Source organism: Brassica oleracea, chromosome C4 (genome assembly GCF_000695525.1).
Source record: "Brassica oleracea var. oleracea cultivar TO1000 chromosome C4, BOL, whole genome shotgun sequence".
Classification (NCBI taxonomy): Eukaryota; Viridiplantae; Streptophyta; class Magnoliopsida; order Brassicales; family Brassicaceae; genus Brassica; species Brassica oleracea.
In genome coordinates this window covers 42,848,643-42,861,369 of record NC_027751.1, presented here as the reverse complement: position 1 = coordinate 42,861,369, position 12,727 = coordinate 42,848,643, and the positions used below count along the sequence as shown (strand labels likewise).

The 12,727-nt window shown below is 39.6% G+C and overlaps 3 protein-coding genes and 1 pseudogene across 4 annotated transcripts; 1 reads left to right on the top strand and 3 right to left on the bottom strand.

Annotated features, from left to right (window-relative positions):
* Positions 1-730: 730 nt before the first annotated feature.
* On the bottom strand, positions 731-2,881 carry LOC106336929 (serine/threonine-protein phosphatase 7 long form homolog). Of its 2 annotated transcripts, none has more exons than XM_013775910.1 (5): positions 2,748-2,881; positions 2,000-2,656; positions 1,770-1,919; positions 1,188-1,580; positions 731-1,113 (listed from the first exon to the last, which is right to left on the bottom strand). In XM_013775910.1, exons 1-5 carry the CDS (start codon positions 2,829-2,831, stop codon positions 862-864), a joined length of 1,536 nt encoding a protein of 511 aa, XP_013631364.1. In that variant the 5' UTR covers positions 2,832-2,881; the 3' UTR covers positions 731-861. The 2 variants fall into 2 exon arrangements, with proteins under 2 accessions (XP_013631364.1, XP_013631365.1); XM_013775911.1 differs by having other exon boundaries at positions 1,188-1,574.
* A 572-nt stretch (positions 2,882-3,453) lies between these two features.
* On the bottom strand, positions 3,454-4,262 carry LOC106338954 (putative E3 ubiquitin-protein ligase SINA-like 9). The gene is made up of 2 exons (XM_013777808.1): positions 4,255-4,262; positions 3,454-4,084 (listed from the first exon to the last, which is right to left on the bottom strand). Exons 1-2 carry the CDS (start codon positions 4,260-4,262, stop codon positions 3,454-3,456), a joined length of 639 nt encoding a protein of 212 aa, XP_013633262.1.
* Positions 4,263-4,266: 4 nt separating this feature from the next.
* LOC106338952 (E3 ubiquitin-protein ligase SINA-like 7) lies at positions 4,267-4,929 on the bottom strand. Its single transcript, XM_013777807.1, has one exon. It carries the CDS (start codon positions 4,927-4,929, stop codon positions 4,267-4,269), a length of 663 nt encoding a protein of 220 aa, XP_013633261.1.
* A 6,180-nt stretch (positions 4,930-11,109) lies between these two features.
* LOC106338951 overlaps positions 11,110-12,727 on the top strand; it is a 6,331-nt pseudogene continuing 4,713 nt past the window's right edge.

The following is a 12,727-nucleotide window of genomic DNA, read 5'->3' as shown; positions in this document are numbered from 1 at the left end:
AAAAAAGTTAATGTAAAACGCGTCGTTTCATTAATTTGTCTTTAACTCGGATTCGAAGAATAAAAGATATTGTGTTCGTATAGCCATTGCAAAGTCCACTAGCTCAGTGGCAAAAACCCCTACCATTAAACCCGAGTACACGAGTTCGAGCCGTAGGAAACACATATTTTTAATAACACAACTATATAAACGACGTCGTTTGTCTTTAATCAGACAAAGTGATGAAACGACGTCGTATACTTTAACACCCAAAATTAACGTCCGCTTAATTAACAGTTAACTCGGTTAACGGTGTGTTTATCTGGTCAGTCAATCGTAAGTTTCTTAATAAACCCGAAAAGTCAACAAAAGTTCAGGATTTTATTGGCTAGCCCATATGTCCAGGTTTCTTTTGGCAATTCCCGCAAAGTTCAGTGTTTTTTTGGCCGATTTCCCATTTTAATATGCCAAGTTACATTTTTTGGATGAGATTGATTGTGGAGATAACATGTGTGAAATGTCGAGGGGATATGCCAACTACCATATCTATATAATTCAATACATGCCAAAGTAAAACAACAAGAAAAATATTTTCCACCAGCGATTCAAATTATTGAGAAGAATGAAACCACAATTGGAAACGACTGTTCTCAACTTTATGAACTTCATGACTCATGAGTTTGTACCAGCATTGTCATTCATCTTAGATCACAATATAACACCATGGACCATATCAGGACCAGAGGTGATATCAGTCTGAATTTAGGTTAAACCATGTCATTCTATTTGAATAGAAGTTGTCATTGTCTTCGCACCTAGTGCCCAATAATATATGCATAAACACTGCAACAAGTTGAAAACGTAAACTAAAACAAAAGAGCTTCATGTATTCTTTTGAAGCAGTAGAGATGAAAGATCACTACCGCCACCACCATTATTCATCGTCGGAGTTTGTTCATTCCGACGCCGGCGCTTTCCATAACTACTATTAACCGCCACCTCTTGCCATCCTCCAAACGTCAAACTACTAGAAAACGTATCCTTCACACTCTCCATCACTTCCCTCTCTACCGGAGACAATCTCTCCATCGAAATCCCTGAAGCAGCTTCCTCAAACTCTCTCATACAAGCAATCTACACAAAAACCAAATACAAAATCAACTTCCGCTAGTTCCAAAATACAAGATGACTCGTCCTTTTTTTCTTACCATATTCATGACTTGGTTCTCGAGAAACGCTTCTCTGTTTAGTTTGGTGATACTGATCCGAGCATACCACTCCATGTAAGCTCCATCATCCACCACATTGCCACCTCCAGAACTGTCCACGATATGGTCTCCACGCTCAGCCCATTCCTCGCACGCTGCAGTCATCGACGTGTCCAAGTCATCAAGCCGCCGGTTCTTCCTATCGCGGCGTTTCACTTTCTGAGGTATCGGCTGTCGTTTCCCAAACTGCCTCAAACACCTGTCTGGGAAATGCAACTCAATCTTCTCGAAGCATACAAGAGTCGTCTTCGATCTTCCTAGACTCAGCTTGGCTTTAACATGTGGAGGGATCATGTTCTCATATCTTTCGTATGGGCACCAACAGATCTGCATCTTCACAACACTCAAAATCAACCACAAGCAGGGCCGGTCCAGGGCCAAGCCTGATGAAACATCGGTCTCAGGCCCCCAAATTCGTTAAAAAAAAAATTTCAAGCCCCAAACAATTGAAATCTTTACTAAATCGTCTACAGCCCCCAACAACAAACATTCTTAAAGGATGAACTGATAGGGTGGTGTTACCTTGGTTGGATCTAGATCATCAAGCTCTCTCCGGTACTCAGAGAGATCAGTTTTGGATCTACTTCCTTTACCTTTCCACAAAAGAGCGAGTGGGAAACTCGCTTCGGATTTCTCCGGTCTACCAATATCCAAGTGGAAATAACTCCAACACTACACATACACACACGCGAAACAATCATATAACCAAAAACTCAAATGAGTCTACACTAAAACCAGCAAAACTAACATACCTGAAGCAGCGTCAAGCATCCACAAATATTACTCTGAGACTTAAGCGACGCGTTACCAAGAGCACGATAAAGACAAGCCAACGCGGCAGCACCCCAAGCGTACCTCCCAGCTCGATCAAAATCCTCAAACAAAGGCAAATACTTCACCGACACTTTATCGCCATCGGTAGTAGCGAAGATCGTACTCCCAATCAGATACAAAAGATAAGCCCGAGTGTGACACTTCACAACGTCAGAAGAAGCGTCTTCAGGACACTCGGAGAACGTTCTCTTGAGCCAGTTAAGCTTCACCCTCGAGCAGTTCACTTCCTTGTTGGCTGCAGACGGGAGCTTCCCCAAGAGCCTACCGCACATGTCCATCGCAGCCTCGTCGCCTACTTTGGAGCCAACGACGGGGTCTCCATCGATCTGGAGGCCGAGGACTAAGGATACTTCGTCGAGGGTTATCGTCGTTTCTCCTAGAGCGAGATGGAATGTGTTGGTTTCTCTTCTCCACCGCTCGACGAGAGCGGAGATTAAGGAGTTGTTTAGTGTCATTGGGCCGATTCGGCGGAAGAGTCCGAAGCCTGCTTTGTCGACGAGCTTGGTTTGTTCGTCGGTGAGTTTCCATTGATGGAGGAGTGAAGTGTGTTCTTGGCAACGGAGGAGACCTCGTTCCTATAGGGGAAGGAAAGAGAAGATATTTGAAATCGAAAAAAAAAAACTAAGAATTGAAAATTGAAAGATAAAAGGGAGTTCGGACAGGAACCTGTGCTTCCCAGACAGCAGATGAAACATGGAGTTCTTGTTCGTAAAGGACAGATGGATCAACGGGTCCGACATCAATATCCATGGAGAATGCAGATGAAAAAAAGACCAAGTTGGGGATGGAAAGCTAATTGTACCCTAAATTAGACTCGGTGTCTGGGTCATATAAGCTGCACCGGTTATTTTGGTTTGGTTGAGTTAAACCGAATATGTGAACCATGGGATTGGATTGTTCAGTTTAGATTAACCGAACCGTGCCAATAATATATGCATAATATAATTATATAACCGATAACGGCGGTTCCAACGGAAAATTCACCGCGATGACTCCGTTATTGTGGATTAACAACGACTTCATTTTCTTCTCTGAAAGAATCTTATAATAATGTTTATAGTTTTTTCACCTTTCATTCAGCAGACCATCCAGGTCATATTATCTTGCAACTATAAATGTTCAGTCGCTCTCCTAATCCCAAAACGATGTGAGATAGAAGACGACATGTTTGTCTTAACTCTGAAGCTTATATTACATGTTCATTTGGTTTGGTATAGAGCAGTTACAACGATTTTGGATAAAATTTAACTTAATTCACACAACATGAACTTGGATCCGTATCACACATTAGATAGACATCTACTAGAGGACAAACATACAGTGGTTAATAGCATCAGTTCGCGAGTAATAAAGTAGTAGCGTCTTGATGATCCTAATGAGTCTCCCGCTTAATGCATATACCACACTTGCGGTAAGGCAACATACATGAAGGAACCAACATATAGCGTGAACATGGTGGTTCATTGCTCACTTCACGGACTCTTTGGAGGTTTGAGTTAAACGACAAGTGATCACCGGAAGCTAAAGATAGCTTCAGTTGGTAGGAGAACTTGTCTGCTCCTGGTCCAATACAGTAGGCATAGAATATCCGACCGTCTGGCATGTCGAACCACTCCACAACCACAATTTCTCCTTCTCCTTCTGTAGTCTGTTCCTTGAGAATGATCCTCTTATACGTTGAGAGATGCGTACACACGAGCGTTCCACATTTAAACATGCTCAAGGAAAAGGAAAGGCCAAATTTAGCAGCGCGTGGTGCCGCAATGCTGTGTTTAGCAGCGCTGTGTTTATATAAATCCTTGAAGGAGCAAGTAAAGTCACAGCTGCTAAAGGGGCAAGTACGTTGGGTGAAAGGACAATGATTTACATGGGCCAAAGTTTCAGAACAAGAGACAATCTTGGAGCAACCAGCATTCGGACATGGAACTCTAAGTAGTTCAAGAACCCGCTCCATAGCTCTGTTGCGGGAAAGAGTGGGTAAGGAGCATGTTGCACACTTCTTGCTCAACGTTAATTTTCAAGTGTTTAGACGACATAATTTAGAGAGGAAATCTAATTAACATGAGTAGAGGGTTCCGATAGAGAAAAAAAAAGAAGAAAAAATTCAAACAGTCAAAAGCTCCTTTTCAAGGTCCTACGCATCAGTGCGGCTGATGAGGGACGAAGTAGTAGCTTCTTCATGATCCTAATAAGTCTCTTGCTTGATGCAAATATAAAACTTGTAGTTAGGGCACATGGAGGAATGAACCAACATAACATGTTTACAGGGTGGTTCATTGCTCACTTCACGAACTCTTTTGAGTTTTGACTGAAATAAGCAGCTATCACCCGAAGATGAATACATGTGCAAATCGTAGGAGAACTTGGCTGTTCCTGGTCCAATACAGCAAGCATGGAATAGTCGGCCTTGTGGTGTGTCGAAACACTCCACAACCACAACTTCTCCTTCTCCTTCATCTGTGGTTTGTTCCTTGAGAATAACCCGCTTACCACTTACGGGGTGGATAAACACAGGCGTCCCACATTCAAACATGTACGAGTCCTCGCAGTGTTTAGCATATCCGCAGTGTTCATATAAATCCTTGAAGGAGCAAGTAAAGTCACAGCTGGTAAAAGGGCAAGTAGGTTGGGTGAAAGGACAGTGCTTTACATGTGTTGATGTTTCAGCAAAAGCGAAAGTCTCGGAGCAACCAGCATTCGGACATGGAACTCTAAGTAGTTCGAGGACCCGCTCCATAGCTCTGTTGCGGGATAGAGTGGGTAGGGCTGTCAGTTGGGTTGGACTGCACCCAAATGGGTGTGCCCAATGGGCATTTATTTTTCCTGGACTCAAGACACCCACACCCATATTTAGTCCACACCCAATAACACCCAAACCCAATTTTATCCATCACCCAGTTGGACAACCCAAGCCCGCCTATTTATAAGTAAATTTTAATATTACCTATTAGCCCAAATCTGTTAAACTTAATGTAAGCCCAATTTTAATATCAAATAACATCAAAATGAGATAGAAATATCCAACATTGAATTGAGTAATAAAGTTTTGAAATTTTAAACAACATTTAAAAATCTGAAAATAAATATGATGTAAAATAATCTCAAAAGGTTGAGTTTTTGATAACTTTGTTTATGAATTCACTTTATTCTAGTTTTGTGATTTTATCTACTCTCATCTGTAACCTACAACAACAAAGAAAAAAAGAAGATTCAACCTCAGATTCTTACACTGAATGCAACCACAATGAACAACAACATAGCCAAGAGCACTAGTGAGAAAAAGGAGAACATTGTGTATTATGAAGCGTCATTTCTATAAATCACATTAGATTCAAACAATGACAATATAAAAACACAATATGCTAAAGACTTCTATCAGAATATCACATTAGATTAAATGTAATGATCACATCTACAAATCAAGATCAGATGCTACTTCAATAAGTAAACAATGACAAAATCAGTGTGAGGTAGTGAGTTCTCTAGTATGAACATTTCAATATCTTATCCAAAAGTACACTAGACTCACGCTAAGTACAAGATAATACCTCGCGTTAAGTTTCTAGACTCTCCAGTCTCCACTCTCTTCTTCTTTCTTCTGCAGCCTGCAACAACAAAGAAAAAAGAAGATTCAACCTCAGATTCTTATACTTAATACAAGTTGTATTATACAACCACAAAATGATCTTCTCATCAACACTATAAACTCAAATGAGTTTTACTTGCAATATTGAACGAGTAAAGTGTAGAGATCATACCTCAAGTCAAGTCTATAGACTCTCCACTCTCTTCTTCTTTATCCTTCTCTTTATCCTCTTCTTCTTTCTCTTCTATCTTCTCAACCGACTCATCACCTACAAAAAAAAAATTTCATGAAGATTCTGAAGCAATTTATTATATGAACAGATTATAAACAACACTAACCCATTTCTGGAAACCCTTTTAACCAGTTTCTTGTACAGACCAAGGCTTGGACATTAGTAGGTAGAAGACAGTTCCGGTACTTGTTAAGGACTCTACTACCAATGCTGAAGCAACGGTTGTTATGGGTATACTCAGAACCTCTCGTGCCATTGTTGCCAACTCTTTGAACCGAGCTGAGTTGTCTCTCCAGTAACGTAACACATTCAGTTTCTTGTAAGCGGCCATGTCAAGCAATGGCTCATCCAAATATATGTCGAGAGCAGACTTGCCACTACCAACAGCTTTCTGAGAAAAGAAGGCGTAGAATCCCTGAAAAACAGGTTAAACATCATATATATGATATCATAAATTCATAACACTTATCAGAAATGACTACATAGCATAACTCACCCCATAACCGGCTGAAACATCGGGTATTTCTCCTTGTGAAGTTGTTGCAGCACTACTGATTCTCTGGTTCTTCTTGTAAGCTCCAAACAATTTATAGATCTTTGAACGAACATTAGCCAACCTTCTCTTACAAGTAGGCTGATCCTAAACCGAGAAACAATATTCTAAGAAGTGAAATTTGAGTCTTGGATCCAAAACTGCAGCAACTGCAAGGATATCACTGTATTCTTCCCAGTATTTCTCAAACTTGAGCTTCATACACTTCACCATTTCACAAATAACAGGATCAGAATAATTTGCATGAGCTCTCAACCAACACTCAATCTGCCAAATTTCATTGAAATACAAATTTGATGTTGGGTATGAGGAACCCAAAATCAAATTTGTAATCTCAGAAAATGGCTTCAACAACTCGCATATCACTTCTGCTCTCCCCCACTCAGAATAAGAGAGAAAACACACATAACTCGGTTCTACATCCGCCAAGTTACCTAGTGCAGCTTTGAACTTGATAGCTCTAGAAAGCATAAGGAAAGTAGAATTCCAGCGTGTGCTTACATCTAAGACCAGACCTTCATCACCCTCGACCTCGGTTCCCACTGTTTCAACACAGTTTTGAAACATTCTTTCCCTGCTTTATGATCCTCTAACGAACTTGACACTCTCCCTGGTTTTCTGCAAAGCTCCTCCAATCACTGCTAAGCCGTCTTGAACAATAAGATTAAGGATGTGTGTTGAACATCGTACATGGAAGAACTCTCCACCGCAGACCAGATCTTTCTGCATCTGTCTCTTCATGATACTCTGCATGCTATCATTCGAAGAAGCGTTGTCTACAGTGAGACAGAAGACCTTCTTTTCCAGTCCCCACTCCTTCAGCAGCTCGACCAGCTTCATAGCAATGGCTATTCCAGAATGAGGCGGAGGAAAAGCGGTGAAAGCCAATATTTTAGCTTGCAAATTCCATTCAACATCGATGTAATGCGCAGTCAAGCAGAGATATCCTTCGATGGTAATAGCCTTCCAGAGATCTGTTGTCAAACAAACCCTTCCAGGAAAATCATTTAAGATTTTTCTAAGTTTCTGCTTCTCACTTTCATAAATCTTCAACACGTCAGAAGCTGCTGTGTTTCTGCTCCAATACTAAATACTAGAATTAGCATAACTAAAAGCCTTTCTAATCCTCTTATACTCTACAAACTTGTAAGGAAGATCATGCTCTATAATGGCCATAGCTATCATCTCACGAAACACCATCATATCCACAATCCTAGAACTACTTCTAGGTGTTCCAGCAGCTTTTGGACATACCTTCATATGACGAGTCAGAGTTGAGGTTCCATTTCTACGAAGATTCAAGAAGTAAAACCTTCTACAAAGGTTTCATCTGATCTTAGTTGTACCATCACACAGCTTTCCTCCAATTATAGTAAACTTTCTCCAGCACCTAGAGACTCTACGGCGTGATCTTGGTTGTGTGCCTTTGTTAGCCTCTGAGATCTCTATAACTTCATGATCCTCTGAAATGGCTTCAACAACTCGCATATCACTTCTGCTCTCCTCCACTCAGAATAAGAGAGAAAACTCACAACTCGCATATCTATATATGTAGTTCGATTTTTGAATGATGCTAAATTTGCTTTTTTTTGTTAATAAATTTATTATTTGAATAATGTTAAATTGGTATGTTTCTCGACTTTAAATGATTTCTCTTATATCTGAAAAATACAGAAAAGATCACTAACCCACCCCTTGTATAAAAGTTTCTCATAGTTATATACAAAAGTCGAACAAAAGACATACACTAAGGGATGCATTACAAAGAGAATGGCAAGTTTTGTGAGTTGTGTTACATTCGGGTTTTGTATACTGTTGATTCCACAAACCAAAATAATACGCAACTTTGACAATTTCAAACAAATCCATTCGTCAGTTGAGGTGCAAAAGCCATGCTGCTAACTCTTGTTTGCAGTGAGTTAGTTTACAATTTATAAAACTAAATCGATTTGTCAATAGAAGTGCAAAGTCTTATGTTGCTAAATCATGTTTGCATACACAAAGGTTTGGTTTACTGATTGAGAGAATCAGAGAAATGCCTGGTACTCAATAAAAGTGTATATGACCAAGATATCATCACCATATGTATGGAATAACCCATGCTTCGGTTAGGTAGATAAGAGAGAAACATGCTTTATGCATCTTCACAAGCCTCAGAGGAACTATAATCCAGTACTTAATTAAACCAATTTAGAATGTCATAAACCAACCAAAAACTTTGTATCAAAGTCAAATAGTCAAATTAACAGCCCTACGGATGATATTATATTAACCAAAAGTACAAGTCATCTCCATAATCTTTGAACTAGAGGCAAATAACGCAATTACTCTTGGTCCAAGAGTAAAAACTTGAGATGAGATGAAGAGATAAACCGAGATCGAACGAGATACAAAACCCACAACACAAAACGTAGAGGAATCGAGAGGTCAGAGCTAAAATCGAATCATACCTGAAATTGTAGAGAAATTGAGAACCTCGTTATAAGCAGATGATGCCTTTACAGAGAAGAGAACCTTCAATCAAAAACGAGATTTAGTTTAAAACTTATCTTCAATCAAAAACAAAGGAATGACGCCTTTACATGGAATGATTCAAAACTTACCTTGATTCATCAATAAAGCAAGGAATGACTCGCGGAAGAGAAGAGGAGAAGACGTAAGGAGAAAAGAATCAATGGGTAAGTGATTCTACATCCACGGGAACATATGAACACAAGAACAACAGGCATAAGCTAAGCCATCTGAGAATGAAGAAGAGAAATCGCGGAAGAGGAGAGAATCGGGGAAAAGGAGATCTGATTGATTTTTTTCCAATTGTCTAAACCCTAGAAATTAAGTTTTTGGGCCAACCCATCACCCATTTGGTTTGGACCTGTTAGCCCATGGGTAAGTTGGTCTTTAACCCGATTGGACCATTAATTATCTGGGTATGACCATCACCCACCCATGTTTGGTTGGAATGGGTTACCCCATGGGTGGCCCAACCAATTGACACCCCTACCTCTCACCATTCCCATCTTTCAGGTTACATTTCTCAATTTGTTTTCTACCTCAACTCCACTTCTCCTCTCACAATGACTTTTTTTTTGTTTGGCATATAAGTGTGATAACGGCCATATAGCATGCTCTTCTTGCTGGGGAAAGTTGAGCAAGAAGTGCGCAACATGGTCCTTACCCACTCTTAGGGGTGTCAATTGGTTGGGCCACCCATGGGGTACCTCATGCCAACCAAACATGGGTGAGTGATGGTCATACCCAGATAATTAATGGTCCAATCGGGTTAAAGACCAGCTTACCCATAGACTAACAGGTCCAAACCAAATGGGTGATGGGTTGGCCCAAAAACTTAATTTCTAGGGTTTAGACAATTGGGAAAAATCAATCAGATCTCCTCTTCCCCGATTCTCTCCTCTTCCGCGATTTCTCTTCTTCATTCTCAGATGGCTTAGCTTACGCCTGTTGTTCTTGACTTCATATGTTCCCGTGGATGTAGAATCACTTACCCATTGATTCTTTTCTCCTTACGTCTTCTCCTCTTCTCTTCCGCGAGTCATTCCTTGCTTTGTTGATGAATCAAGGTAAGTTTTGAATCATTCCCTGTAAAGGCGTCATTCCTTTGTTTTTGATTGAAGATAAGTTTTAAACTAAATCTTGTTTTTGATTGAAGGTTCTCTTCTCTGTAAAGGCGTCATCTTCTTATAACGAGGTTCTCAATTTCTCTACAATTTCATGTATGATTCGATTTTAGCTCTGACCTCGCGATTTCTCTACGTTTTGTGTTGTGGGTTTTGTATCTCGTTCGATCTCGGTTTATCTCTTCATCTCATCTCAAGTTTTTACTCCTGCTCTGATGATGATGATGAATCGTTTAGATTTCTCTACCTACTAACCTACATATGTATCGTTTATATTTTATTTTGTGTGTGATCATTTTAAGTTTTGTAAAACATAAGAAGCAATGCTATGAGCCTATGATAACTGTGGGTTTTGTGTGTTCATGTAGGTGATGAGTCTGTTGGTTTTATGTGTTCATAACTGAAACTAAAGCAATGCTCTCAACCATTTATTTACCTTGTGCTTCTGTGTTTTCTCTTAGCTCTTCTCATTTATGAAAAGTTTACCTTTCTTGAGGTTTGTTTGTTTCTGCTCTTGTTAAAGAAGCTGCAGTTTTTGTGTTATTGTAAACTGGTAGCTTTTTATTAAAAAAAGTGGGTGACTCTGTTTCTTGATAATTGCTTTTTGCAGCATTCATATTGAGTTTGGTAGCTTTTTTTTCTAAAAAAGTGGGTAACTATGTTTCTTGATAATAGCTTTTTGCAGCGTTCAAATTGAGTTCAGTGCATCGGTATGCTTTTAAGTGGTTTGTAGTTCTCAGGGAATCAGCCATTGTTAAAATGATGTGCAAAACATTTGTGATTGAGGAGAACTTCACAAATGTTCTCTTAACATGTGGGTTGTGTCTGTGACTTAGAAACACAATATATAAGTCAGTCTCGTTATGAGTTGTGGGTTTCTATGTTCATGTTTCTGTGTTTACTTACGCTTATAAACTGAGTAGTCTTGTACTTTTTTAGTTTACTTGTAGTACTTGTAAGTTTGTTTAAAGAAAAAGCGTAAGTGGGTTTACATTTGTTTAAATATTTTGTTGTTTCAGAAAATGAAAGCTATAGACTTGAATGATGATGGTCAGAATGATGTGATGGATGAAGATATAAAGGATCATGAAGTTATGGAGATCTCAGAGGCTAACAAAGGCACACAACCAAGATCACACCGTAGAGTCTCTAGGTGCTGAAGAAAGTTTACTATAATTGGAGGAAGGCTGTCTGATGGTACAACTAAGATCAGATGCAACCTTTGTAGAAGGTTTTACTTCTTGAATCTTCGTAGAAATGGAACCTCAACTCTGACTCGTCATATGAAGGTATGTCCAAAAGCTGTTGGAACACCTAGAAGTAGTTCTAGGATTGTGGATATGATGGTGTTTCGTGAGATGATAGCTATGGCCATTATATAGCATGATCTTCCTTACAAGTTTGTAGAGTATAAGAGGATTAGAATGGCTTTTAGTTATGCTAATTCTAGTATTGAGTATTGGAGCAAAAACACAGCAGCTTCTGATGTGTTGAAGATTTATGAAAGTGAGAAGCAGAAACTTAGGAAAATCTTAAATGATTTTCCTGGAAGGTTTTGTTTGACAACAGATCTCTGGAGGGCTATTACCATCGAAGGATATCTCTGCTTGACTGCGCATTACATCGATGCTGAATGGAATTTGCAAGCTAAAATATTGGCTTTCACCGCTTTTCCTCCGCCTCATTCTGGAATAGCCATTGCTATGAAGCTGGTCGAGCTGCTGAAGGAGTGGGGACTGGAAAAGAAGGTCTTCTGTCTCACTGTAGACAACGCTTCTTTGAATGATAGCATGCAGAGTATCATGAAGAGACAGATGCACAAAGATCTGGTCTGCGGTGGCGAGTTCTTCCATGTATGATGTTCAGCACATATCCTTAATATTATTGTTCAAGACGACTTAGCAGTGATTGGAGGAGCTTTGCAGAAAACCAGGGAGAGTGTCAAGTTCGTTAGAGGATCATAAAGCAGGGAAAGAATGTTTCAAAACTGTGTTGAAACAGTGGGAACCGAGGTCGAGGGTGATGGAGGTATGGTCTTAGATGTAAGCACACGCTGAATAATAAATTTATTAACAAAAAAAAGCAAATTTAGCATCATTCAAAAATCGAACTACATATATAGATATGCGAGTTGTGAGTTTTCTCTCTTATTCTGAGTGGAGGAGAGCAGAAGTGATATGCGAGTTGTTGAAGCCATTTTCTGAGATTACAAATTTGATTTCGGGTTCCTCATACCCAACATCAAATTTGTATTTCAATGAAATTTGGAAGATTGAGTGTTGGTTGAGAGCTCATGCAAATTATTCTGATCCTGTTATTTGTGAAATGGTGAAGTGTATGAAGCTCAAGTTTGAGAAATACTGGGAAGAATACAGTGATATCCTTGCAGTTGCTGCAGTTTTGGATCCAAGACTCAAATTTCACTTCTTAGAATATTGTTTCTCGGTTATTGGATCAATCTACTTGTAAGAGAAGGTTGGCTAATGTTCGTTCAAAGATCCATAAACTGTTTGGAGCTTACAAGAAGAACCAGAGAATCAGTAGTGCTGCAACAACTTCACAAGGAGAAATACCCGATGTTCCAGCCGGTTATGGGGTAAGTTATGCTCTGTAGTCATTTCTGATAAGTGTTATGAATTT